Genomic DNA, 25,139 nt, shown 5'->3' with positions numbered 1-25,139 from the left:
GCTCAAGCAGACTACTAAAATGTCATGAAAACATGAGACATTTATTTTAGACGCTAATTTTATTAGTCCACAATACAAAATAAACATCTGTCCTGGAATTTCAGAAAGTCCTCAGTGACCAAATAATTCCCATACAAAAGAAAACAAAAGAAAAATAATACTAAACAGTCACTGAACAAACTTTTGTAAGATGAGTTTAAATGTAAAGAAACAAAACAGAAGCGAGGATCCACTGAGCAAAGCTTCAGTTACAGTCCAGTAAGTGTGAGCCAGGTCACTTTTTGGCGTATGTGATTTTCATGGCACACGTGGCTGTGATTCTGAATCCCTGTAGCGCATCTTTCGCAACTCCAGCTTGAGATTCGCTCTCAAACTCCACAAACGCAATGTCATGCTTCCCAGGGACCAGACGTACTTCTTTAAACCCTGGAAACCTGAAAAGATGAAATAAGACAGAAAAAAACTGAGGAGAAAATCTTGCTGAAAGAGCTGGGTGATGTATAAATATATCAATACTTGTGAATTTTTAATCAAAAGGGGAAGGAGAACAGATTTAAATTGGTTAATAAACGTTAGGAGATGTTCATGTCTTTCTTTCTTCAGTTGAAAAAAAAAAAAAAAAAAAAAAAGGTTTTTGAGGAAAACATTCTGAGATTTTTCTCCATATAGTGGACTTCTATGGTGACCAGTGGTTTGAAGGTTCAAATTGCAGTTTCAATGCAGCTTTAAAGGGCTCTGCACAATCCCAGCCAAAGAATAAGGGTCTTATCTAGCGAAACAATCAGTCATTTTCTAAAAAAAAAAAAAATAAATAAATAAATGTATGTATTTTTTCACCACAAATGTTAGTCTTGCACCAGCCCGACCTCATGCATTGTCATGTGTCACACGTGACATAAGTACCGACCCAATTTTTAAAGAAGCGAATGTGCAAAGAAAGTTAAACGGCCTTTACAAACAAAAGGTAAAACAATGTCAGACAATTTTGGAATTAGAGGAGAAAATGAGATGGAGTTTTTCACCCTACCCTACCTATTTGAACCAATGTACACAGGCAAAAAACTAACCACACGTGACCTTTCCAACGTTATTATGCGACAAGCATTTGTGGTTGAAAAGTATATACAATTTTTTTTCCAAAAATTAAAATGTAATTGTTTTGCTAGATAAGATCCTTATTCCTCAGCTGAGATTGTGTCGAGCCCTTTGAAGCTGCAGTTTTAACCTTCAACCGCTGATCCCCACTGAAGTCCACTATATGGAGAAAAATCCTGGAATGTTTCTCTCAAAAACCTTCATTTCTTTTTTGACGAAGACAGACATGAACGTCTTTGATGACATAGGGGTGAGTAAATGAGGACATTTTTATTATGGAAGTGAACTAATCCTTTAAATGTTTTCCACACAAAAAAAATAAATAAATGTATTTCCATTTATATGCAATATAACAATACACAGAAAAAAAAACAAACAAAAAAACAAAACAGATTATATAGATCATTTTTTCTAATGTTTACTGTATTGAAAACTTACTGGTTGAATAACATGGAAAGCATCATCTCGTTGGTTTCTTCTGGGAGATTATTCAGGAACAGAATATAATTTGGTGGGTTGTCAGGGACCTAAAACAATATAAAATCATTTGAGTGACTTAGACTTTTAGATACATAAAACTATGCATTTTTAAAAATACTAAAAATCAAATCACAAAATAAGCAAGTTGTGTGACATACCTGGACTGTGGCAGGTGGAGGTGGTTGTGTGTTTATGGCTCCCTGCAGGACAAAAAAAAAAAAAATCCCAAACATCTTTAAGCAAAATTTACTCAGTTGATCTGGTTTTCTTTAAACGTACATTTCACCATATTCACACTACCAGTCAAATATTTTTAAACAGTAAAATTTTTAATGTTTTTTTTTTTTTTTTTTTTTTTTTTTTTTTTAAACAAGTCTGTTCTGCTCACCAGGCCTGCATTTATTTGATCCAAAGTACAGCAAAAACAGTCAAATTCTACAAATACTGTTCTTATTTAAAATAACGGCTTTCTATTTGAATATATTTTAAATGTAATTTATTTCTGTGATTAGAGCTGTTTTTTGTAGCATCATTACTCCAGTCATTTATTACTATTATTTTATTATTATGACAGTAGATTTTTTTTAGGTTTCTTTGATGAATAGAAAGTTCAGAACAACAACATCTGAAATAGACATATTCTGTAACATAAATGTCTTTATCGTCCCTTTTGATTAATTTAAAGCACCCTTGCTAGATGAGATTCTTTAAAAAAAACATTAAAAATCTCACTATTCAAAAACTTTTGGCCAGTAGTGTAGGTCGTCAATACAATTTTCTAATTACAAAGCCTTAGCAAACATGCTTTTCAACTCACCGCTGGTTTCTTGTTGAGACTGGCAGCCTGTTCCAGAGCTTTCTTCTTCTTCTCTTTCTTCTTTTCTTTATCTCCATACGTGCCTCTCATCTTCGCGATCATGTCCGAGTCTGTTTTTGCATACTGGATTCGCTACAAGTAAACGCTAAGGTTAGCAACTGAGAAATGTGTTTATAATGTGTGAACTGATAAACAGTATGAATGACAATATGTGACAAACATCCTTAGTGATTCACAAATGAAAGAACCATAATACATGCAAAAAAATAATGACATTTTTCACATTATAGATAAGCTTCTCCTGTGTGATTTAATTATAAAACAAAAAGTGAAGGCTAAAATGAATCAAAGGACCATATTCCACTCAATATTTTCTGAAATGCTGAACATCAAGCGACTGCTTTGTAGATCCTATGAGCTGCAGGCGACGCCTGTGGCACTGACCATGGGTTTGTTGTAGAAAGGGAATCCCTGTAGCTGTCTGAGAGCATTAGTGGCTGCAGCAAGCTCTTTGAAGATAACAAACGCCTGACCCCTCATCCTCATGGTCTTCATCGCAACAATGTCCATAATCTGGCCGAACTGGGAGAATAAGGCGTACAGTGATCTCTTCAACTCTGTAGAAAAGATCCAGGGGAAAAACAAGTTTTACAACCATATCAAATATACAATGTAATAATCAGAGGGAGACAAAAAAAAAACACGCATCAAAAGACTTTACCTTCTTTCTTGATCTTATCATTAACATTGTTGATATAAATGGTGTGATTCGGCCGTATGTCCATGATTAATAATTGCAGGTAAAACACACTGAAATGAAGAGAAAAGGCACACAGAAAGAGTTTAAACTCAAGAAGTAAATGTGAGCAACTACACAATGACAAAGCGCACCTATTGTCTACTATTTAGTAACCCAAACAAGCGTTAACACCGCTGCGTATTGCTTTGCTAAATTAGAAACGTAAAAATAACGTATTAAAGATTAACACAACAATAAAACTGAATGAATCGCCTCAGACTCACCACACTTCTCGGTTTAAGCGGAAACTGCCACTACGTTTCTTATTCTTGGTGTTTATTGTTGTGAAACAGTTGCGCTTGTTGCGCCACCTGCTGTCGCGGAGTTATATAAACATCCGCGTCAAACGCTTTTATAAAAACGTACACTCGTCACCTAATCTGGACTGCAAGTTTATGCATTCAAGTTTGCCAGCCCTACAAATACTTTAAAATAAATACGTTCCGGGTGATTGCAAGACAGATCAGACAGATATACACAGTGTTGGAGAAAGTTACTTTTAAAAGTAATGCATTATGATTTTGCGTTACTCCGTGGAAAAGTAACTAGTTACGTTACTTACATTACTTTTGCGTTACTTTTAAAATCTGGCCAGGCCTTGCTTCTTTGTTTTTAATATAAAACAATTCTAATGCCCTTTTACACCAAAAGTAAAATGAATTCACCTCAGGCTGAAAGAAAAGACTTCAGCTATTAAAAAAAAATGAAGCACAAATGTTAGTTTACTTTTTTTTGATTTTTACTTATTAGTATGGCTGAATTGCATCATCGAAGGTCAGCAGCAAAGAGACTGGTTAATAAAATGGAATTAAATACAAAAAGGATATTTGTTTTATTTAACATTTAATTATTGCAAGGTTGCATCATAGTCTGAGTTTGCATTTCACAGTTTTTATTAATTTTGAGGAATACTGAATCTGTTTTTTTGTCAGTGAGATGAATTAATGCATGTTCACATTTAGTCTACAATACAGTAACATGTTTACTCCCAATTACCTTGACAGGAGACTTGTCAATTAATAAATTGGGAAAAAAGTAACTGGCGTTACTTATTTGAAAAAGTAATTTAGATATTTCCTTAGAAATTCAAAAGTAATGCGTTACTTTACTAGTTACTTGAAAACAGTATTATTATTACATAACTTGCGTTACTTGTAATGCGTTACCCCCAACACTGGATATACATAGATTATAATCGAGAATCATTAATATTCTGTGGGCCAGTTTTGCACCACCTATGAAAACCTTGGGCCCGTTACATTAACTTAGCCTCTATGTTAAGACATGGGGTAATCGGTCTTATTTTTTAGATTCAACTTGGACAAATCATGACCAGTCTTAAAGAAAAAAATAGCTGACTAACTATTTATCCAACCAGATTATTTAAAAATCTAAGACACATTTAAAAAGATATGAAAATGAACATTTTATTTATTTTACAAAAAATGAAAAATAAACACCATAAAAACAAACAAACATGAGACGATAATCCATTTTGTTGCTCAGCTGGTTCATCCACAGTTCATTATTTGCGATATAATGTTGGTTATAGCCAGATGACATGTATTTTTAATATGTTGACTGCCGCTCTTGATTGACTGTGATTGACTGTGTTTGTGTTCAGAGTGTGTTGATGCTCTGTAGTTTGCGCTCAGTGAAAAAGCGGTGTGTGTCTCGTGTGTGCGTGAGCTCTGACGGCTTGCTGCGGCTGAAATACGACAGCATTGAGGTGTTATTCTGACGAGCGGCAGCTTTTTCTCCATCTTCCTCATCATCGTCCCTACACACAAACAAACACACACATTTAATATTGAATTACAAGCAAAAATGCACAAGCACTGACATTTTTGAAGACAAATAAAATATTTTTGTATGTTGCACATTTTTGTATGTAACATTTTATGTGCAAGCACTAAAAACATCAGTCTTGGAGAGCCACAGCCTTGTGGAGTTTTGCTTCAACCATAAACAAACACACCTGAACAAGCTAATCAAGGTCTGAAGGGTTACTACGCAGCTACAGGCAGGAGAGTTTTTATTAGGGTTGGAGCTGAATTCTGCAGGACTGGAGATCGCCACCCCTGCGAAACTGCAGCCTCCAGTTTATTTTGAATATGAAAAGACAGCGCCCTCTGCTGTCAGACTCACCAGTGAACAGCAACAGCTTTACTGTCCATAAGCGTCTGTGCTGTGCTCCAGCTGAACCTCACAAACTGAGGATAACCAAACACTGGGTCCAGATACTTCAGCAGCCAGCTCTTAGTTTTGGGATCTAAACACAAACACAGTAAATTATAATGTTTATTTTGAGCCTTGCACAGAACTGTTCAAAAGTTGCATATATTTGATCAAAAATACAGCCAAAACAGTAATATTGTGAAATATATTTACAATGTAAAATAACTGTTTTCTATTAATATATTTGAAAATTTATTCCTGATCAAAGCTGAGTTTACAGCATCATTATTACTCCAGTCTTCAGTGTCACATGATTCTTCAGAAATTATTCTAATATGCTGATTTGATGCTCAAGAAACATTTCTGATTATCAAGGTTGAAAAAAAGTTGTGCTGCTTCATATTTTTGTGTAAACTGTTTAATTCTTCGGTGAACAGAAAATTAAGCATTTATCTGAAATAGATTTTTTTTTGTAACATTATAAATGTCTTTACTGTCATTTTTGATCCATTTAATGCATTCCAGCTAAAAGTATTGAAGTAATAAAAAAAAAACTTACTGACCCCAAACTTTTGAATGGTTGATACACTAGCAGTCAAAAGTTTTTGGACAGTAAGATTTTTTTTTAAAAAAAAGTCTCTTCTGCTGACTGCTTTTACAAAAATAGTAAAATTTGGAAATATTTTTACTATTCAAAATAACTGTTTTCTATTTGAATATACTATAAAATGTAATTTATTCCTGTGATTTCAAAATGATTTTAGCATCATTACTCCAGTCACATGATCCTTCAGAAATCATTCTAATATTCTGATTCGCTGCTCAAAAAACATTTATTATTATTATTATGTTGAAAACAGTGAAGTAGATTTTTTCAGATTTCGTTGATGAATAGAAAGTTCAGAAGAACAGCATTTATCTGAAATAGAAATCTTTTGTAACATTATAAATAGTTATCATCACTTTTGATCAATTTACAGCATCCTTCCTAAATAAAAGTATTAATTTCTATAATTTCTTCTTCTTAGCAAGCAGTTACTTTTAGTAGTAAAAATATTTCATAATATTACTGCTTTTGCTATATTTGATCACATAAATGCAGGCTTGGTGAGCAGAAGAGACTTGTTTGAAATATAACATTAAAAGTCTTACTGTTCAAAAACTTTTGACTGGTAGCATATGCGCCCGAAAAAATGGAAATGGAAGTAATCTCATATGATTTAGACTGACCATTAGGATACCCAGAGCCATAATCTGTGTCCACGTCACCCAAATCTTCTGCAAATTTCCAAGATTTCACAGCATGGTCTCTTGCCACCTACACAGAGAACAAATTAGTCCAAAACATAAAAAAAATAGGGAAAAAAAAAAAAAAAAATCAAATTATATGCATAAATCTTTTTTAAACTATTATCAGAATTGTTTGTCTAATAACTGATTTTCCCCTTATCATCCACCTCTGAAGGAACCATTACCTTGGCACAGATGCTGGCAGCACTGACAATGGGGAAGAGCGAGTCAGCTTTGGGACGGACGGTGACCTCCACCCCGGGGAACCGCTGGGAGAGCTTCTCCTGATACTTCTCTGCAGGGCCCACCGTATCCACAAACACCTGAGAGGTATGAAAGACACGTCATAATGTGTTCATCACAAGTCCTTGCTGTCTATCATACAGGTGTTGGTTTGTACCTCTTTGAGCTGCACCCCACAATCTAAAGCGTACTGCACCAGACCAATAGCAGCATCATGTGACAGGGCATTCAGATTGTATTTTGCTCTGAAAATAAAAGCAGGTTAAAAAGATTATTTTGACTCTGATTACCAGCTTTAGCATGCATGCTGTGAAATCACATGTGCATGTACCTTTGCAGCATGCTGGTGGAAATGGTGTTCGGGGAGAGGATCTGAAGGGCCCAGCCTATAAAAGTTTTAGCCTCATCGAGCTTCAAAAACAGGTTTTCTCTCTCTGCCTCCGTCAGCGTCTTTGAATCTAAACATGCAACAAAAATACTGCAGATTTCCACAGAATATCACCACCTGTCAAGATTTGCTTTGCTCTGTAACCAACCTGCCACTTTCAAATTCTTCAGATCTTCCTTTTTGGATACAGGACAGAAACATATCCCATACACCATGGGTCCTGAAATAAGGCATATGAAATTTATACTCAAATTTTATTAGAATAAAATAAAATTGTTTAATGAGGACGGCACTCACCCAGTACGGGACCCCTGCCCGCCTCATCAATGCCCAGGCAGCAGTCCTCTGTCTTACACACATCCGGGATGGATGAGGACAAGCGGCAGCTCACAGAGTTATCCGCCTCGAAATCACTCAGATCCATGTCTAATCATTTGGATAAAATCTTTTTTTTTTTTTTTTTTTTGATGAATATGATGATGTAAACATGAAGTATGATTTTTAAGCTTTGTGTTAAATGAATTAATATAAAAAATACAATTAGTATAATAAATAAAATAAAAATATTAATTCGAAAGATGGTTAAAAATATTCAATTAAGCTTCAAACTAAAGCTCTATATTTACATATTTTATGGAGTTACAAAATGTTTTTGTAATGTTACAAAACATTTCTATTTCAAATAAATGCTGTCCTTTTTAACTTTATATTCATAAAATGATTCAGTTTCCATAAAAATATTACACAGCACAATTGTTTTCAGTATTAATTATACGAGATCTCTTGCCATTGTGTAAATAATCAAATTATAAGGAATTGTGTTCGACCAGAGCATGTTTCTAAACATAGTCAAAAGTTTTTGAATGGTAAGATTTTTAATGTTTTTTAAAGAAGTCTCTTCTGCTCACCAAGCCTGCATTTATTTGATCCAAAGTACAGCAAAAACAGTAAAATTTTGAAATATTTTTACTATTTAAAATAACTGTTTTCTATTTGAATACATTTTAAAATGTAATTTATTCCTGTAATTTCAAAGCTGAATTTTTAGCATCATTACTCCAGTCACATGATCCTTCAGAAATCATTCTAATATTATGATTTTCTACTAAAAATATTTATTATTATTATTATTATTATTATGTTGAAAACAGTGGAGTAGAATTTTCCAGGTTTCTTTGATGAATAGAAAGTTCAAAAGAATAAAATGTTGACTGGACGTGTATAAGGCATATCCTTAAAATCACAACACGCGTATTAATAATCCCACATAATTTAAAAATCATATCTATAACAGAAATGACCCGCAACACCGAAAATAATCAATAACACGAGTACATACAAATAATTTAGCCAAAATTGTACGAACAATGTGTGGAAAAAACATTACGTTGATTCACCCTCATTAACGAACTAAAGGGATATTCAAAAGCATAAAAATACAATATGCCTAACCACTAAAATACTTGAAAGTCGGTGCATAAACAAACTTGCACAAACCTGTGTGCAGCAGCGCGCCTCAACCGGAAATAGTCTAGAATTGGCGCGAGTGTGACAGAACAGCGTGACCTTTAACCGACAGTACTTGCAGGACTTAAAAGACATTTTTGGAATTTTATTACATTTTTTAAAAAATATAGAGCTCATTTCTAAAAAAAAAAATAAAATAAAATAAATAAATAAATAAAATAAAATAAGGCGAACGCGACTCTTTGTCGCAATGGTTGTGGGAAATAGAGTTCAGAGAACGTTTGGTTAATTTAACGTTACTGATTTCACCATCTAATTCAGTGTTTATTCACATTCACGCAGTGCAGGAATATATAACACAAAAACACAAATAGGAATAAATAATAGCGTTTAATAGTGATGAATTGTCATTGATAAAGTAGAAACGTAAGGTTAGTATTGCTAGTACACTATGCATGTTCTTTTGTGCGGTTTAAATGTCCAAATGTGAAACCTGTCACAAAACTAAAACGCAAAATATGACTTGAAAGTGCATAAAGTGAGGTGGTGCACTAAAGCACATAGACCCTCCCTTTTTACGTTGATCCGCCGGTCGTTAGTTTTGCAGCAGGTCGCACGTCTAGAACTTCCTGTGCTCGTGCATCAAGGAGAAAGTGAGGTTTTGCTTCCACAAACAGAACAGGTACGTTTTTAATGCAGAAATATTGCTGTTTTGCCTAGAATCGTAAGAATAACTTACATGCACAAATGCTTAATGAATATTTTTCTTATTATTACTGAACAAAAGAGCGGGTGGAAAACGCCGGCGCCTTTTTCTTTTTCTCTTGCAGGCTGCATGTTCATATTTCAACAACTGTTTGATATATCCAAACGCATTTCTATGCATTTATAGTGTCATATTAGTTATTATTTTAACTGTTATTTTTCGCGCGGTACTACTTGTATGCTGTATCACTGGATACTAAGCCTTGATCAGGCTTAGCTTGGGTGGCTAAGCAGCTAAAAACTCTTTGAATATACTAGACGTTTTACTATGCATTTCATGTTTTGCATGACACTGGATGTTATAAGTGAACGTGCGTCTTACCAATTATAGCAAAGACTTAAGTTAGCGCACTTGTCTTGTTTCGGCCTTCTAGTCTATTGTCATGCAGTTTGCAGGGCAAAGTCTCAGAGGGTCGTTGACCATTCATGTATTTCCTAGGGGTGGATATTATCAGCCTTTAGCAGAGATACTGAGCTGACAGGCGCTATCAGAGCATGCAGGTCCACACGTAAGACGTGTAATCGACCTCTGAGCCAAGTTCATTTGTGAAACCTGTCGCTAAAGTCGCTCTTTTAAGGGTAGAAATGACTGCAATGCTCATGCATTTTTGTCTGCTGCTAAACCGAGATAAAGACTTGGGTAAACGGCTGTATTTAGACCAAACCACTTCTTGAATCAGAAGCCCATTGTTGAGAGCAACTGACTATCATGTGACCTGCTGTGTGTGTGTGGCCTACTGCAAAGCTTTTGCATATATTATGAACTAATACACTGAAAAGTGTATTCCTGTTCACATTTCTGAGCTAATTTGGTAAATAATTTAATTTATTTACACTTAAGTTGATCCACATCTGAGTTTCTCTCTTCTGCTGATAACAAATGAAGATATTTTGAAGAATGTTGGTAACCAAAAAGGTTCTGGTTTCTGTCGACTTCCATAGTATTTGTTTCCTTACAGTGGAAGTCATTTGAAACTTTCAGCTGTTCTTCAAAATATGTTTTTGTCTTCATCAGAAGAAAGGTATTCAAGTTACAAAAGAAATTCAAGTTTGCAACAACTTATGCAACAGTAATTCATTACAATTTTCATTTAAAGATGAATTATCCCTTTAAATAACCACGCATAATTTTAACAGCTTTACACACAAATTCTGTTTTTTCATTTATTTTTTCATTTTCTGTATATTCTGTTTTTGTCTGCTGTCCCAGTGCCACAAAAAAGATAAATGTATTTTTTTTTATACTATTTGTATTACTATTTATATTGTTTATCTTTGTCTTTTTTTTTTTTTTGTGGTACCAGATATAGACTGTTAATGTGATATAAATTAACCATAAATATATTCTTAATGTAATTTTATATATCTATTTATTTAGAAATATCTGGAATTTGAGACTTATTTTTTCATTTAAAAAAATATTAAAACTTATTTTTATCTATTATTATTCTTAGTAAAATCTGTTTTTTTTAAAACAGAACATTGAAAGCTTTTTATTCATTCATTCATTCTTATTCTTCTTAGAAATTTATTTATTTATTTATTTTATTTATTTATTCTTACAAAAGTCCACTCCACACATGGTTTAAAAAATTAAGTTTTCAAAATCCATATTTTTCACAAATAAATAGATACTTAATATATATTAATATTCCATTAAAATTCTATTATGGTTAATTTATATCACATTAACAGTCTGGTACCACAAAAAAGATAAATGTATTTTTTAGCAAAATGATTTTTAATGTGTCAAAAAATGTTTACTGCAATTCATTTTAAAATGTTTTTAATTTTAATAAAACGTGTAGTGGAAGTGGTAGCATAAATAAAACTATATATTTTTTTGGATGTTCTTTAATTTTTATTTATTATTTTTTTTTGGTCACCAGTGACAAACAATCTTCAAGATGTCTTCTGGAAACGCTAAGATCGGTCAGCCTGCTCCTCAGTTCAAGGCCACAGCTGTGGTAGACGGACAGTTTAAAGACGTTCAGCTCTCTGACTACAGAGGTGGGCATCAAACACTCCACACGACATGTTTTTTAGATTAGGATGAGAATATACTAAATGTCATTCTAACCTACTTTTGCTTTCCATTGCATCATGATACTAGCCATTAAATGCTCTCTTAACCACTAAGTGGGTTACAGGTGTAACCTGTTTTTCACTTCATCTTTATTTTCTCTCCATTTCTCTTTTAGGGAAATATGTCATTTTGTTCTTCTATCCACTTGATTTCACCTTCGTCTGTCCTACCGAGATCATCGCGTTCAGCGAACGGGCTGCTGAGTTCCGTAAAATCGGCTGCGAGGTCATCGCTGCCTCCACCGACTCTCATTTCAGCCATCTGGCATGGTGAGGATTCTGCTTTTATTACTACATCTTCCACATCTGAAGGGCTAAAATGGCCACTTTAGAGCCATCCATATATAAAATGGCTACTGCAAAGCTTTGTCAGTATGCTGTAAATATCTGCTGTAGGTACTATCTAGTGCCTCTATTATAAGAAGTAATTTATTGTAGATCAATAGTGCCAGTGTTCCTACACTGTACGTTGGAGCTCACTGTTGGTTTTTCTCTTGTTTGTGAACGTGATTATTAGTAGGCTTTCTGTGGCTTTACCCAGTTATTGGTTATCTTTTGTGTTCTTCTAACAAGCCTGGCTTTGATAAGAGACACTATAGTGTGTTAGAGAGAGACAGATAAAGGAAGGGTGTAGCACTTTATTAGTTCTAGAAACTGCCGATCTGCTGTCACATTGACTTTTTATTTAGTGCATTATTATTTACACTAAATAAGTATATTAATTACATTAAATACATTAATTATAATGATAAATTGTTGTTTTTAAAAAAAAAAAAAAAAAAAAAACAGACTTTTCTTAAAAAAAAAAAAAAAAAAAGTTAACTTTTTAGGTTTTAAAAATCCAGACTTTTCCAAGAAATAATGAATAAATAAATAAATGTATAGCTTTATGTTTTCAAAATCCAGATTCTCCAAACAAATACATATGTAATATACACTGCCATTCAAAAGTTTGCGATCAGTAAGATTTTTAATGTTTTTAAAGAAGCTTCTTCTGCTCATCAAGGCTGCATTTATTTGATCAAAAATCCAGAAAAAACAGTAATATTATTTCAATGTAAATTGCTGTTTTCTAGTTGACTATGTTGTAAAATGTAATTTATTTCTGTGATGCAAAGCTGATTTTTCAGCAGCATTATTCCTGTCTTCAGTGTCACATGATCCTTCAGAAATTGTTCCAATATTTATTGTGCTGCTTAATAGTTTTTTCAAGATTACTATTTTTTTCAATCTGTTTATTTCAGGATTCTTTAATAAATAAAGTTTAAAAAGAACAGCATTTATTTCAAATAGAAATCTTTTGTAACAATATAAACTACAATTGTAGTAAAGTTAAATTGATTTAAAAAAAAAATGATAGCAAAGACTTCAATTGTTAGAAAAGATTTATATTTTGAATAAACGCTGTTCTTTTAAACTTTCTATTCTTCAAAGAATCCAACATTAATAATAAAAGTAATAAATCAGCATATTAGAATGATTTCTGAAGGATAATGTGAAATTGATCCTTGAAAATTCAGCTTTGCTTCACAGAAATAAATTATATTTTAAAATATATTAAAATAGAAAACAATTATTTTAAACTGTAATAATATTTCACAATATTATTCTTTTTTTCTGTATTTTTGATCAATTAAATGCAGCATTGATGAGCATAAGAGAATTCTTTTAAAAAAACGTGAAAAATTTTACTGATCCTCAACTTTTGAATGGTAGTGTATTATTATTATTATTATTATATTATTATTATTATTATTATTATGTTATGGTTAATTTATATCATTGTTAATTTACATCACTATATAGCTTCTATCATCTGATTATTATTATATTATGGTTAATTTATATCACAATAACAGTCCATATCTGTATTTATCATCTTGCTGGAGATTCAATGAAAAAAAGGTTACATATGAAATAACCTTAAGGTATAACCATGCCTATTAAACTATAATCCAGTGAATTACACACTTTATAAATCAAATTCCTGTTGTGACTTGACTATTGGCTTGTTTCCGATAGGGTCAACACACCCAGGAAGCAGGGTGGCCTCGGCTCCATGAACATCCCGCTGGTGGCTGACCTGACTCAATCCATCTCCCGCGATTACGGCGTCCTGAAAGAGGACGAGGGCATCGCCTACAGGTCTGTGATGATGTGCTAATGTTTGCACTGGTTCAGTTAAACTACAACTACTCAACCTCTCTTGCTTGCAGTGCATGATTGCAGCAGGACATAATGATCAAGGGTGCTCGATAACAACCACGTGTAATGCAGTGTGGGCAGGGTGCAGGAACCAGTTTAAGCAGTTTTTATTGCTACTTGGAATTCTATATCAAATGTTCCGGGTTCAAACTTATCAAACTTAATCTTAAAGGTTCTAAAAGAATCTTTTCTAACATATCTTTACTTTCCCTTTTGATGAATTTAATTCCTTTTTAAAAAAAAAAATCTTTATGACCCCATACTATATATACACTACCGTTCAAAAGTTTGGGGTCAGTACATTTTTATTGTTTTTTTTTTTTTTTTTTTTTTAAGAAATTAATACTTTTATTCACCAAGGATGTATTAAGTTAATAATTAAAAGTTTATTAAAAGTTAATAATAAATAATTTACATTGTTATAAAATATTTATATGTTGAATAAACACTGTACTTTTTAAACTTGTTATTCATGAAAGAATCCTGAAAAAAAAAAAAAAAAATCACAGGTTCCAAAAAATATTTGGCAGCACAACTGTTGATATTATCCAACATTGATCATTCTAATAATAAATCCGCATATTAGAATAATTTCTGAAGGATCATGTGACACTTAAGACTGGAGTAACAGCTGATAAAAATTCAGCTTTTCATCACAGGAATAAATTCTATTTTAAAGTATGTTAAAATAAAAAACATTATTTTATATTGTAAAAACATTTTGCAATATTACTGTTTTTTTTTCTATATTTTTAATCAAATAAATGCAGCCTTGATGAGCATAAGAGACTTCTTTAAAGACTATTACAAGTCTTACTGACCCCAACCTTTTGAACGGTAGTGTGTGTATATATATGTGTGTATATATATGTGTGTGTGTATATATATATATATATATATATATATATATATATATACATACATACATACATACATACATACATACATACATACATACACACACACACACACACACACACAGAGTTGCAAATTTGTCTAAATTGTTGTCCCTTTTGAAGTAAAGTGGCGATACTTTTAATTATTTACTTTAAGTGTTGATTTTTATTTTTTTAGTTTATAGTAAAGAACATTATTTAATGAACTGCTTTCCATTAGTGCTGATGACTTGCAGAAAAAACATGCCTTTTAATATTGAAAAATGAATATAAGCAGTCATACAGACTTTAATGTCAAGTGGAAATTATATGCTTTCTGCCTCTTGTCCTGCTTCCACAGAGGTCTGTTTGTGATTGACGATAAAGGCATCTTGAGGCAGATCACCATCAACGACCTGCCGGTGGGCCGCTCAGTGGACGAGACGCTGAGACTGGTGCAGGCCTTCCAGCACACTGACAAATATGGAGAAGGTAAGTGAGATGGGGCTCTTTCTGAACAACCTGTTTATCTTAAGTGGACAGTTTGTGTAAACAGGTTTTAAAGTGTTTTGTGATCCGATCATTCAAACCACATTTGGAGGTAGGCAAATCATGTGACCATATTATGTTTGTAGTGTTAACACAAAAGCGTTCTGATGCCAACAAAGGGACGTTTACATGCATAACACAACATTATACCTCTAAATCAAGGGGTTTTAAGCACATACTTGTATTGTCTTTCATACATTTGATTTCTGCTCAAAATGTCAAGTTTGAAGTGCAGTTAAATTCATGTATATTCGAGAGCATCAGCGTGGTGAATTCTTGCTTTATCGTTATGCAGTAACACACTGACTGAAATGATGTAACTATGAAATCTGATCAGAAGTGATCACAGGATATGTCATGAGAGTGACAATCTATATGCAGACAAGTTGAGTAACTTCCAGGTGACATCCTGTTTGATTTACCACAGAAAGCAATTGACTCATCCCTCAGTTTGTGGCTGTCAAAAATTATTTCATTCATTTCATTTTATTCATTCAGCAAGGATGAATGAAATTGATTGATAGTGACAGTAAAGCCATTTATAATTGTATGTAGTTTATAGTTCTGTACAATTTTGAAAGAATCCTAAAAATGTACAGTTGAGGTCGAAAGTTTACATACACCTTGCAGAATCTGCAAAATGTTAATTATTTTACCAAAATAAGAGGGATCATACAAAATGCATGTTGTTTTTTTATTTAGTACTGACCTGAATGAGATATCTCACATAAAAGACGCTTACATATAGTCTGCAAGAGAAAATAATAGTTGAATTTATAAAAATGATCTCGTTCAAAAGTCTACATACACTTGATTCTTAATACTGTGTTGTTACCTAAATAATCCACAGCTGTTTTTTTTTGTTTAGTGATAGTTGTTCATGAGTCCCTTGTTTTTCTTGAACAGTTAAACTGCCTACTGTTCTTCAGAAAAATCCTTCAGGTCCCACAAATTCTTTGGTTTTTCAGCATTTTTGTGTATTTGAACCCTCTGTGATTTTGAGATCCATCTTTTCACACTGAGGACAACTGAGGGACTCATATGCAACTATTACAGAAGGTTCAAACGCTCACTGATGCTCCAGAAGAAAACACAATGCATTAAGAGCCGGAGGGTGAAGCCTTTTTAAAAAACATTTCAGAATATCAGGGTGAATTTAACTTATTTTGTCTTTTGGGAAACATGTAAGTATCTTCTGTAAATTCTGAAGGGCAGTACTGAATGAAAGAAATGTGTCCTCCTTTTCATTCATAGTTTTTTTTTTTTTTCTTCTGAAGCATCAGTGAGCGATGGAACCTTCTGTAATAGTTGAGTCCCTCAACTATATATGAGTCCCTCAGTGTGAAAAGATGCATCTTATAGTCATACAGTCATTGTTGGAAAAGGTAAAAATACACAAAAATGCTGAAAACTCAAAAAATTTGTGAGACCTGAAGAACAGCAGGCAGTTTATCTCTTCAGGTCAAACAATGGACTCATGAACAACTATCACTAAACACACAAACAAACAAAAGAAAATAAACACAGCTTTGGATCATTCAGGTAACAACACAGTATTAAGAATCAAGTGTATGTAAACTTTTGAACGGAGTCATTTTTATAAATGTAACTATTTTGTCTTGTGGACTAAATGTAAACGCATTTAATGTGAAATATCCTATTTAGGTCAGTATTAAATAAAAAAAAAAAACAAGGTGTATGTAAACTTTTGATCTCAACTGTATTATTTTTCCTAAATACTCAGTCTCCTCTTCACAGAGGTTTAAAATAACATGCCTGTCTGTTCTCCACAGTTTGTCCTGCTGGATGGAAACCAGGAAGTGACACTATTGTTCCAGATGTGCAGAAGAGCAAGGAGTTCTTCTCCAAGCAGTAACAGTCCTGCTGTACCTCCCGGATCGTGCTCCCCATTCAGTGGGACGCCAGAGCACTTAACCTTAGTCTGAGAGTTCTTGAAAAGTTGTCTAAGCCAACGTAACAAACTCTTTGCAGTTTAAATGCACTTGTTAGACAGATTTGTTTTCCTTTCCATTGTCCCATGCACTGACATGTCTGTAGTTTGTTTTCCGCTCTAGTTAAGTCATTATTACATATTTAGTACATTTGATCCATTTTGAATTGTCTCAAGTTGTATAACATTCTGGTGATCCTCAATATCTGTCAAAATAAACAGACTGTTATTGTGTGACATTGCAGTTGTCTTATTTTACCAACATAACTCATTACAAGTTATACAATTTCTGACATTTTCACTCTGACTATAGGTTCATCCATTCAGAAAAGCAATAATAACTCTATAAGGAACATGCAAACAGCCTTATCACTCATATATTAAATGTTTTTTTTTTTTTTTTTTTGTATTAGTTCTTTATTTAAATATGCCTGTTATTTATTTAGAATATTCAATTGTTTTAGTACTTAAAGTTAAACTAAACAAAATTAAAAATGCTGTCCTAAGTAACAAAGCTATTATTATTTTTAATGGTTTTAGTTCGGATTTAAATAAACTATCCACCTTTTTCTTCCCGTAAGAGTGGGCACAGCCATTTGTAAATGTTGTGGGCCTGGCTTCCGATTGCATCCGTGTCCAGCTATTTTTAACTGTACAAAACAGCTTGTTTTGCTGTTTTGCATTGCAAATCGGTGTGTCTTACCATATTACTTTAATGTACTACTATAATTATGAACACACTGGTTTGTAGTGCAAACAGTTTTACTGTTTATTGGACGTTGTTCTGGTTATGTCCCTATAGCGGATAATGAACCGGAAGTCTCGCCCATTGGCTTACTTATGCGTTGAAGAAAAAGTTGCATAATAACTCGGTAATGGACATTACCACAAATGCTTTTGGTAGAGCTCGAAATGTACCGGAACATGCCTTAGGTTTGGACAAATCAGACCGGTAGATGGCAGTATTTCATTACATTTGGGAGAAATAGCTCAGGAGCAGCTTGTTCTCATGAGCGCTTTAGTAATAGAGCAAGACAAGTTTAGGTATATAATTAATTTCAAGGCAGATTTTTAATCGTAATTAAGCACAGCTTGTATTCAGGACAGAAATCTGATGTACTCGCTCAGACAGACGTGATTTGTAGGTTATGTGCGACTGTTCATGTTATGTAGGCTATAGGTTATTTGATAGTGACAATCTGATGATAAAACAGTGATATTCTAACGAAGGCTACAGGAAACCACAACGTCAAGACATTTGACACTGAATTTTAAGCATTTGCTGATGTTTGATAATCTGGAACTAATTAGGCCTAAACCACAAGTGATTTTGTTGATCTTGCTGAATTCTTACCATGGTGTTATTTTCTACATCAAATGATTGGTACCAACCGAGCTAACAGGGAACGTTCTCAGGAGAACGTTTTGGGAAGGTTCTCCCAAACTTCTGAACAAACGTTCTCCCAGTAACTTTAAAGTGTTAATTCAGAGTTCCTTAATGACGTTCTCAGAACGTTATTTATAGCCTACATTATTCATGGAAGTTTTTTCCCCTGAAACATTATAGTTTGACGTTCGTATAACGGTTTTTTTTAAATGTTATGACTAGAATGTTCAGAGAACGTTCAACATTCTTAAACATAAAGGTTCTTTATTGGCAGCTATGACTCTGTGAAGAACCTTGAACATCCATAGAACCTTTCAAATGCAGAAAAGGTTCTTTATAGTCGAAAAAGGTTCTTTAGATTTTTAAAATGTTCTTCAAAATGGTTCTTTTGGGAACTGTTCACTGAAAGGGGGAACCAAAAATGGTTCTTCTATGACATCACTGCAAAAACACCCTTTTGGAACCTTTATTTTTAAGAGTTAAAAGTAATGTTTCCACAGGCCTACTGTTTGCGTAATGATAAAATAGAATGTTACAGTGGTGTTTGTATAACAAAGAAAAAAAAAACACTTTTAAATGGACGTAACTGGATTTACGTTTTATACAAATGAGAGCGTTAAAAACGTGTTTTGTTACCTGAGAATGGGATTGATAACAATGTCTTTTTCCATACTGGAAATGTTTTTGAATATTTAACCTGTGATAACAAATATCACTGTGTCATCAAGCTACATTTAAAAATGTTAATATATGCTAAGATAGACCTATGAACTTAATGCTGATATTCTATAAATATCTTGTTTTAAAAGTAATATGTTTTCAAACTGTGATGGCGACATCACTTCAAGTCTTTCTAATAAAACAAAATGTCCACTAAAACCTCAAAATAGTAAAAACACTAGCTTAGACTCAAAGTATACTTATTTGAGTAGAATTTTGTCCTGACGTGAGGATTTATTTTATTTGATGTGAAATATCACATGAAGGCACTTTCTAGACTATCTATGGCCAGTTTGCTGTAGTTGTGTTTACATTCTGTAGGATGAAAGTATGATTAATTCTAACGTCAAAAGAGTCCCTCATAAAAGTGTTGTATTTTGTGGCTGACTGAAATGAAGAAAACTGGCAACTTGTGAAAGAAAGAAGTAGGCTATGTTACAAAACAGATCATATAGGGGCTGTGGTTTTTGTACTGGACAGTTAATCAAAACTACGGTGTATTTTCCGGAAATCACTGGAAAAAAGTCACTTCTCGTTTATAAGTCTAGCTCTTATTTACTTCGATCTGTTTTTCTATTTTTGTGCTTGCGACGGCTGCTTTTTTTTGCGAAGTACCTGGAAAATGCCCGTGTTCGTATTTTTATCTCTAGTTTTCTTTTCGCCGAAACTGTTTTGGGAAGGTTTCAGCGTGCGGGGAAAATCCCGAGTTGCTAAATTTTCACTCATTCACACGCGCTTCATTCATTCGAACGTCAAACATGAAAGCGCGCGGACTTCCTGACCGGTAGCGTGGGCGGGGGTTCCCGCAAGTCTACCCTCAGTGACGTACGCACACCAAAACAGCCCATATATGGACTTTACGTCAACAGGAAAAAGAAGCCAACGTGGGCACGTCTTCAACGTAAACTTAAAGCCGTACGGAGCAAGCTAGGAATGAACAACCCAAACAGTGGAATCATTTTCAACGCTTTTACTTAAATATAAAAAATATAAACAAAACAAACAAACAAACAGAAATACAGGTCTGGATCAACCCGACTCACAAAATCAATAACTTACTGGAATGTTTTCATAGGGCAGCACTTAAAAACAAAACCAACGTAAAGGTTTTCCCTGTGTGCATTCATTGTCCATTCATCTGCGTTTAGTACCTTGAAGATGCTTTTGAAAACAACTGTAACACTATAGTTTTCTACAAGAAAACACTTAAGAAATATACAACGCTCCTACTCAGTGCTGCAATATCATTTTGCATCAAAACATCACAAACATCATCTGCTCTTCCAGTGTTTCCCAATTGTCAGTGTCCGTGTCACTGCAGTTCGCTCTAAAACGACTTGATCTTCGGCGTCAGCATGAGCTGGCACCCGCTGCTCACATGGGTCATGACCTTCTGCTTGAGCTGGGCGACCTGCTCCCTCAGTAGGGAGGCGGTGCTGGACAGTCCGGCGTTATCCGACTTGAGCACTTTGACTTTGTCCTCCAGCCTGGAGATGCGCTCCAGCTTCCGTCGCCGGCACTTGGTGGCCGCCAGCCGGTTCCTGAGCCTCTTGCGCTCGGCTTTGATGCGCTCCTGGTCCTCCATGTCGATCGGGGACATGGGAGGAGAGCCGTCGCTGCTCTGGAGGTCGGGGACGGTCTGTGGCTCCTCTTTGAGCGTAACAAGTCGCTGCGGATGGAGCGAGTGCTGAAAGTGATGAGGGTGCGTCGTGGCTTGGTGGTGATGGTACTGTTGGTGATGGTGAGGCAGGTAGCTGATGGTGGCTGTCGGGTAGTTGGTTGCAGGTGTGAGGTTAGTGTTGGGATTGCAGCTGTTCAGGGTGGTGTACACGGGGGTCTCCGGCTGCAGAGAGGCGCCGTAGACGGACGACGCGGCCGAGCAGGACGACACGCCGCCGGCGCCGATGGACACGTTCGGCGGGGGCATTTGGTTCATTTTGTGCAGCTCGTCCAGCGCCTTCACGAAGCCGTCCGCGAAGCCCTCCTGCTCTTCTGTGATGCCCCGGCCGTACAGATACTGGCCCGGAGTGGGCGATGTGATGACACCGTTACCGTTCTGGATGATGAGTCTCTCCAGTTCCGGAGAGGCGAGTTTCAGCGAGCCCACGTCTCCGGTCGCCGCGGCGTAGAAGTCGTTGTCGGAGCGTAGGGACTTGAGGTTCCGGTAAGGTTCGGCGAAGCCCACGCTCATGTTCTGCTTTAGAAGCTTGTAGTCGTGCAGGGCAGCGTCTGGATGACCATAAGCAGAAAGAAACGAGTCGTCATGATAAAATGGTTGCTCCATTTTTGTTGACATGTGAACAGAAATTACGTTGTTGAGGCTTTTGAGTTGACTGTACACTTTACTGTCCGCAAATCTTGCTTTCTCTCTCTCTCCGTAATATTACATGAGGCAAAAAAGATGTCAAAGAGAAAAGAAACTTCCAAAATAGTTTGAACAACTTTACTGTACCAAGTCGACAGGTGTTTTCCCTTGACAGCTGATGTCCAAAAAGTGCTTTTTCGCTCTTGAGTTCCCGGACAGTTATTTACAAACAGTCGTACGCGTAGTCTTCAGCGTTCGTGCGCACTCACTCTAGCAGGAAAGTGAGCCTCAACGCTTTTAATACAGAGCGTTCCGAGGGCGTGCCCTCGCCGCTGATTGGACAAGACTAAGTTCCACTCCTCGAGCTGTCAGATGAGCGATGACGTTGTTGCCAGGAACCGCTGAGATTGAAAACAACGCTGGAGGCGAGAGTGCAAAACTGAAGGGAGAGACTGCGCTCCTATTTTTGTTTCCACAGAGAAGACGCAAAAACTGGCCGCAATCGTTACATAGGCACTTTTAAGAAAAGTTTCCCATGACCAAGTAAACAGAAACTCTGTTGTGGTCTTGAGAAAAACACTTTGAAGACGGCACTGAACAATGCTTGGTAGAAGCTTTGAAGTGATAGTTCATACAAAAATGTAAATATTTTCTTAGGAGATCTCACACTGCAGCACTTTGTGGAAAGTGGAAATGATTTTAAATGTCAAGCTCTAAATATATTCCTTTAATTTAGGTGGCACGTCTAAACTGGCGATTTGAGTAAACACAGGATGGCAGGATGGGATTGGATAATTTCAACCCAGATGAATGTGTCAGGGCTACCACATCATCCCAGGCCTTCAGGAGGGGCCCGCTAAGGTCCTGTATCCTAAAGCACACTAATTACATGAGTAATATGAAATAAAGATGCCAAATTAATTCAGATCATATGTAATTTTTTTGAGGACTTATTGGCCATTTGCATTTGAGTACTTTTACTTACTGAGTCATATAATAAGCAAAACATGAGTAATAATAGACCTTTCTCATAGAGCTTTAAGAGTCTGATCCCTCAGATAGACTTCTTAAACGTATTTCTTTAAAGTATAAGCCGTAACCGTAGCTCTTTATTGATCAGGAATAAACTGACTCATGATTTGGCAACTGATATCCGTCCCATATATGGGCAAGACCACACAGTAGTTCCTCCTCAGCGAACGACCGGGAAACCTCTCCCATGTCGGCCTGATTCCAGAGGCAACGCCTCCGCACATGGAGAGGTGGAGGAGGGGGAGTACGCTAGAGAAGACGGACAGAAAGGCAGCACGTACACAACATGCTGTCGCAAGAGTGCGAGTTTGAAAGCCCACTTTTAATTGTTAGTACAGTCCTCTTCTCTCATACTATGCTTTTAGGGAAGCTGTAGTGTATACTAGGCCAAAACACAATGCCGCTTCACACCTGCGGTGTGGGAAGACATTCGCACGACCACATACGAACACCTGTTTGGTGCCAAAAGAAAGCCACCACTGTCTCCTCAATATGTTAATAAATCTGAATCATCACTGCCTGGGCTAAAAGCCAGGTGTAAACCCATGTTTCGCCATTCGGTAGCGGTGTGGAACCTTTCACCCATATCTTCAGGTATACCACACTCTTGTCAAGACTGACACTTAGCTTCCTATCCCGCTGCATTAAGCAAAATTTCTTAAACTATGACTTATTTTCAACAAATGGTCAGCGAAATATGGTGTTTAACCCTCTTTCTCCTCCACAGTCAAACCAAAATTTATTCAGACACATTCAACATTTCTCACAACATTTATCACAGTTAATTCGCTATAAAATGGTATTAAAATATGATAAGAACTGGGTCAGAGCAAGTTCATCTTGATAATGTCTGACAACTTTGATAGAAAGGTATGTAATGGATTACAAAAAAATTCAGACAACTATATTTGTATGACAATATTTACACAACTATCAATACTTTGTTGACCAATTACCAAACAATGCTTAATTTTGTTCAGTCTGTGGTGTAAAAAGGTCACATTAGCAATGTTGGTAACAAAAGCAGTTGGGCCTTGGTGGTTCCAATTCCATACAATGGAAGTCAGTGGGGATCAAAACAATCTGTAAAACATCTCCTTTTATGTTTAACAGAAGAAATTCATACAGGTTTGGAACAACTTGTGGGTGAGCAAATGATGGACTATACTTTTAAAACAAGCAATAAAATAAATAAATCCAACATAAATATATATATTTGTTTGGCCTTTTTTCTAATAATGCACCAGAGCTTGGCGAATGCAATCATACAATGTCAGTAAACATGGAAAATATACAAGTATAAGGTTATTCAGAATATATCACGATTAATCATGTCCAATATATATATATATTTTTTTAAATACGTCTCTATACTGTGTATATTTATTATGTATATATAAACACACACACATACAATATATTTTTTGACATGTCCATGTATTTCCATGTATATATTTATATTCATAGAATTTATATTATATATTTTTTTTTTTTTTTATATATGAACATTTTTTTCTGAAATACATACATGCATGTGTGTGTATTTATATATACATAATAAATATACACAGTACACACACATATATTATGTAAACACAAAATCTTATTTTGGATGTGATAAATTGCGATTAATCGTTTGACAGCACTAAATATAAGATCATTTTATACTCTAGCAGTACTTCTCTTGTCCTCTAAATAATTTTTCTGAGTGACAATGATTCACTGACAATGATGTGTGTGGACTTTTAGTTGTCATCAGCTGAGATCAGGGTGGAGGTCATTCTTCAGACATTTTTAGAGGCTGATGCTATAACATCACAGTCATGGGTTCAATTTTTATAAAAATGCATGCACAAAAATTCATATTTTATATTTATGGATAGACATAGCTTAAATGCAGTGTAATTTTAACATACAGATCTCTTGTTTGCATCATCATAAATGATACAGCCAAACAACTCGTATTATGATTCCATTGTCTACCATAATAATGAGTAAGTCTTTTTTCATTTCAAAATTAGGCCCTGTATGTTTGCTCATGAATGAGCTAGTCATAGTGAAAGTGTGAGGCTAGAGAAAAAAAGACAAGAAGAAGATACACATCCAACCGTAACCATGTGGTATCTGCACAGAGAACCGTGGCTTCCGTCTCACTTCTTTGATATCTTCAAATCAAAATGGCTACACAGGAAGTTGGCTTCCTCTCTCTTCATTCCACCACCACAAAGTTCAATTCCTATTCTAGATATCATTCTTTTTAAGAATGTGTTGTGTTGCATAACAGTCTTTTATAGACTGTACAATATTCGCTTTACTATTGTTTTTCATTTAGAATTTTCATACATGTTCAGGCGGGCCATTGTATCACCTCATTCAGCAAACATTTCTAAAGGTCACAAAAAAGGTTAAAACCTTTATTTGACCTTTTAGCCACCTTTTAGACCTTTCATCTGTCCACTTTCTAGCTTTTATGGCATGGGAAGGTAGGCATGGACCATATTTGTGGAT

General features: G+C 35.1%; 4 protein-coding genes across 7 annotated transcripts; 1 reads left to right on the top strand and 3 right to left on the bottom strand.

Annotated features, from left to right (window-relative positions):
* Window positions 1–20: 20 nt before the first annotated feature.
* Window positions 21–3,498, bottom strand: snrpb2 (small nuclear ribonucleoprotein polypeptide B2). 2 transcript variants are annotated; one of them, XM_051092645.1, is made up of 7 exons: window positions 3,416–3,498; window positions 3,114–3,202; window positions 2,837–3,009; window positions 2,393–2,524; window positions 1,734–1,775; window positions 1,534–1,622; window positions 21–434 (listed from the first exon to the last, which is right to left on the bottom strand). In XM_051092645.1, the coding sequence occupies exons 2-7, from the start codon at window positions 3,175–3,177 to the stop codon at window positions 275–277; spliced, it is 660 nt and encodes a 219-aa protein (XP_050948602.1). In that variant the 5' UTR covers window positions 3,178–3,202; window positions 3,416–3,498; the 3' UTR covers window positions 21–274. The 2 variants fall into 2 exon arrangements, with proteins under 2 accessions (XP_050948602.1, XP_050948665.1); XM_051092708.1 differs by lacking the exon at window positions 3,416–3,498 and adding an exon at window positions 3,284–3,403.
* A 1,106-nt stretch (window positions 3,499–4,604) lies between these two features.
* rnaseh2a (ribonuclease H2, subunit A) lies at window positions 4,605–8,852 on the bottom strand. Of its 3 annotated transcripts, none has more exons than XM_051092440.1 (9): window positions 8,788–8,852; window positions 7,588–7,716; window positions 7,439–7,510; window positions 7,234–7,360; window positions 7,060–7,147; window positions 6,845–6,982; window positions 6,600–6,687; window positions 5,340–5,463; window positions 4,605–4,971 (listed from the first exon to the last, which is right to left on the bottom strand). In XM_051092440.1, exons 2-9 carry the CDS (start codon window positions 7,712–7,714, stop codon window positions 4,812–4,814), a joined length of 924 nt encoding a protein of 307 aa, XP_050948397.1. In that variant the 5' UTR covers window positions 7,715–7,716; window positions 8,788–8,852; the 3' UTR covers window positions 4,605–4,811. The 3 variants fall into 3 exon arrangements, with proteins under 3 accessions (XP_050948397.1, XP_050948321.1, XP_050948473.1); XM_051092364.1 differs by lacking the exon at window positions 8,788–8,852 and adding an exon at window positions 8,657–8,767; XM_051092516.1 differs by lacking the exon at window positions 8,788–8,852 and adding an exon at window positions 8,743–8,763.
* Window positions 8,853–9,284: 432 nt separating this feature from the next.
* Window positions 9,285–17,424, top strand: prdx2 (peroxiredoxin 2). The gene is made up of 6 exons (XM_051092842.1): window positions 9,285–9,439; window positions 11,412–11,532; window positions 11,724–11,877; window positions 13,630–13,752; window positions 15,049–15,179; window positions 17,030–17,424. The coding sequence occupies exons 2-6, from the start codon at window positions 11,430–11,432 to the stop codon at window positions 17,110–17,112; spliced, it is 594 nt and encodes a 197-aa protein (XP_050948799.1). The 5' UTR covers window positions 9,285–9,439; window positions 11,412–11,429; the 3' UTR covers window positions 17,113–17,424.
* Window positions 17,425–20,249: 2,825 nt separating this feature from the next.
* junba (JunB proto-oncogene, AP-1 transcription factor subunit a) lies at window positions 20,250–21,883 on the bottom strand. The gene has a single exon (XM_051092243.1). The coding sequence runs from the start codon at window positions 21,588–21,590 to the stop codon at window positions 20,622–20,624; it is 969 nt and encodes a 322-aa protein (XP_050948200.1). The 5' UTR covers window positions 21,591–21,883; the 3' UTR covers window positions 20,250–20,621.
* Window positions 21,884–25,139: the final 3,256 nt, after the last annotated feature.

This window comes from Labeo rohita, chromosome 1 (assembly GCF_022985175.1).
Source record: "Labeo rohita strain BAU-BD-2019 chromosome 1, IGBB_LRoh.1.0, whole genome shotgun sequence".
Classification (NCBI taxonomy): domain Eukaryota; kingdom Metazoa; phylum Chordata; class Actinopteri; order Cypriniformes; family Cyprinidae; genus Labeo; species Labeo rohita.
Note: the sequence above shows the minus strand (reverse complement) of the source record. Positions and strands in the feature narration are given on the sequence as shown.

Coding starts and splice junctions, on each gene's coding strand:
- prdx2 (XM_051092842.1), top strand. CDS start 11,430: ATGTCTTCTGGAAACGCTAAGATCGGTCAGCCTGCTCCTCAGTTCAAG. Junction 11,878..13,629: donor CATTTCAGCCATCTGGCATG/GTGAGGATTCTG, acceptor TGTTTCCGATAG/GGTCAACACACCCAGGAAGC. Junction 15,180..17,029: donor CACTGACAAATATGGAGAAG/GTAAGTGAGATG, acceptor TGTTCTCCACAG/TTTGTCCTGCTGGATGGAAA.
- snrpb2 (XM_051092645.1), bottom strand. CDS start 3,177: ATGGACATACGGCCGAATCACACCATTTATATCAACAATGTTAATGAT. Junction 1,776..2,392: donor GTCTCAACAAGAAACCAGCG/GTGAGTTGAAAA, acceptor TTTGTCCTGCAG/GGAGCCATAAACACACAACC. Junction 435..1,533: donor CTTTCCATGTTATTCAACCA/GTAAGTTTTCAA, acceptor TCATCTTTTCAG/GTTTCCAGGGTTTAAAGAAG.
- junba (XM_051092243.1), bottom strand. CDS start 21,590: ATGTCAACAAAAATGGAGCAACCATTTTATCATGACGACTCGTTTCTT.
- rnaseh2a (XM_051092364.1), bottom strand. CDS start 8,693: ATGAGGGTGAATCAACGTAATGTTTTTTCCACACATT. Junction 7,511..7,587: donor GGGCAGGGGTCCCGTACTGG/GTGAGTGCCGTC, acceptor GCCTTATTTCAG/GACCCATGGTGTATGGGATA. Junction 4,972..5,339: donor AAAGCTGTTGCTGTTCACTG/GTGAGTCTGACA, acceptor GTTTGTGTGTAG/GGACGATGATGAGGAAGATG.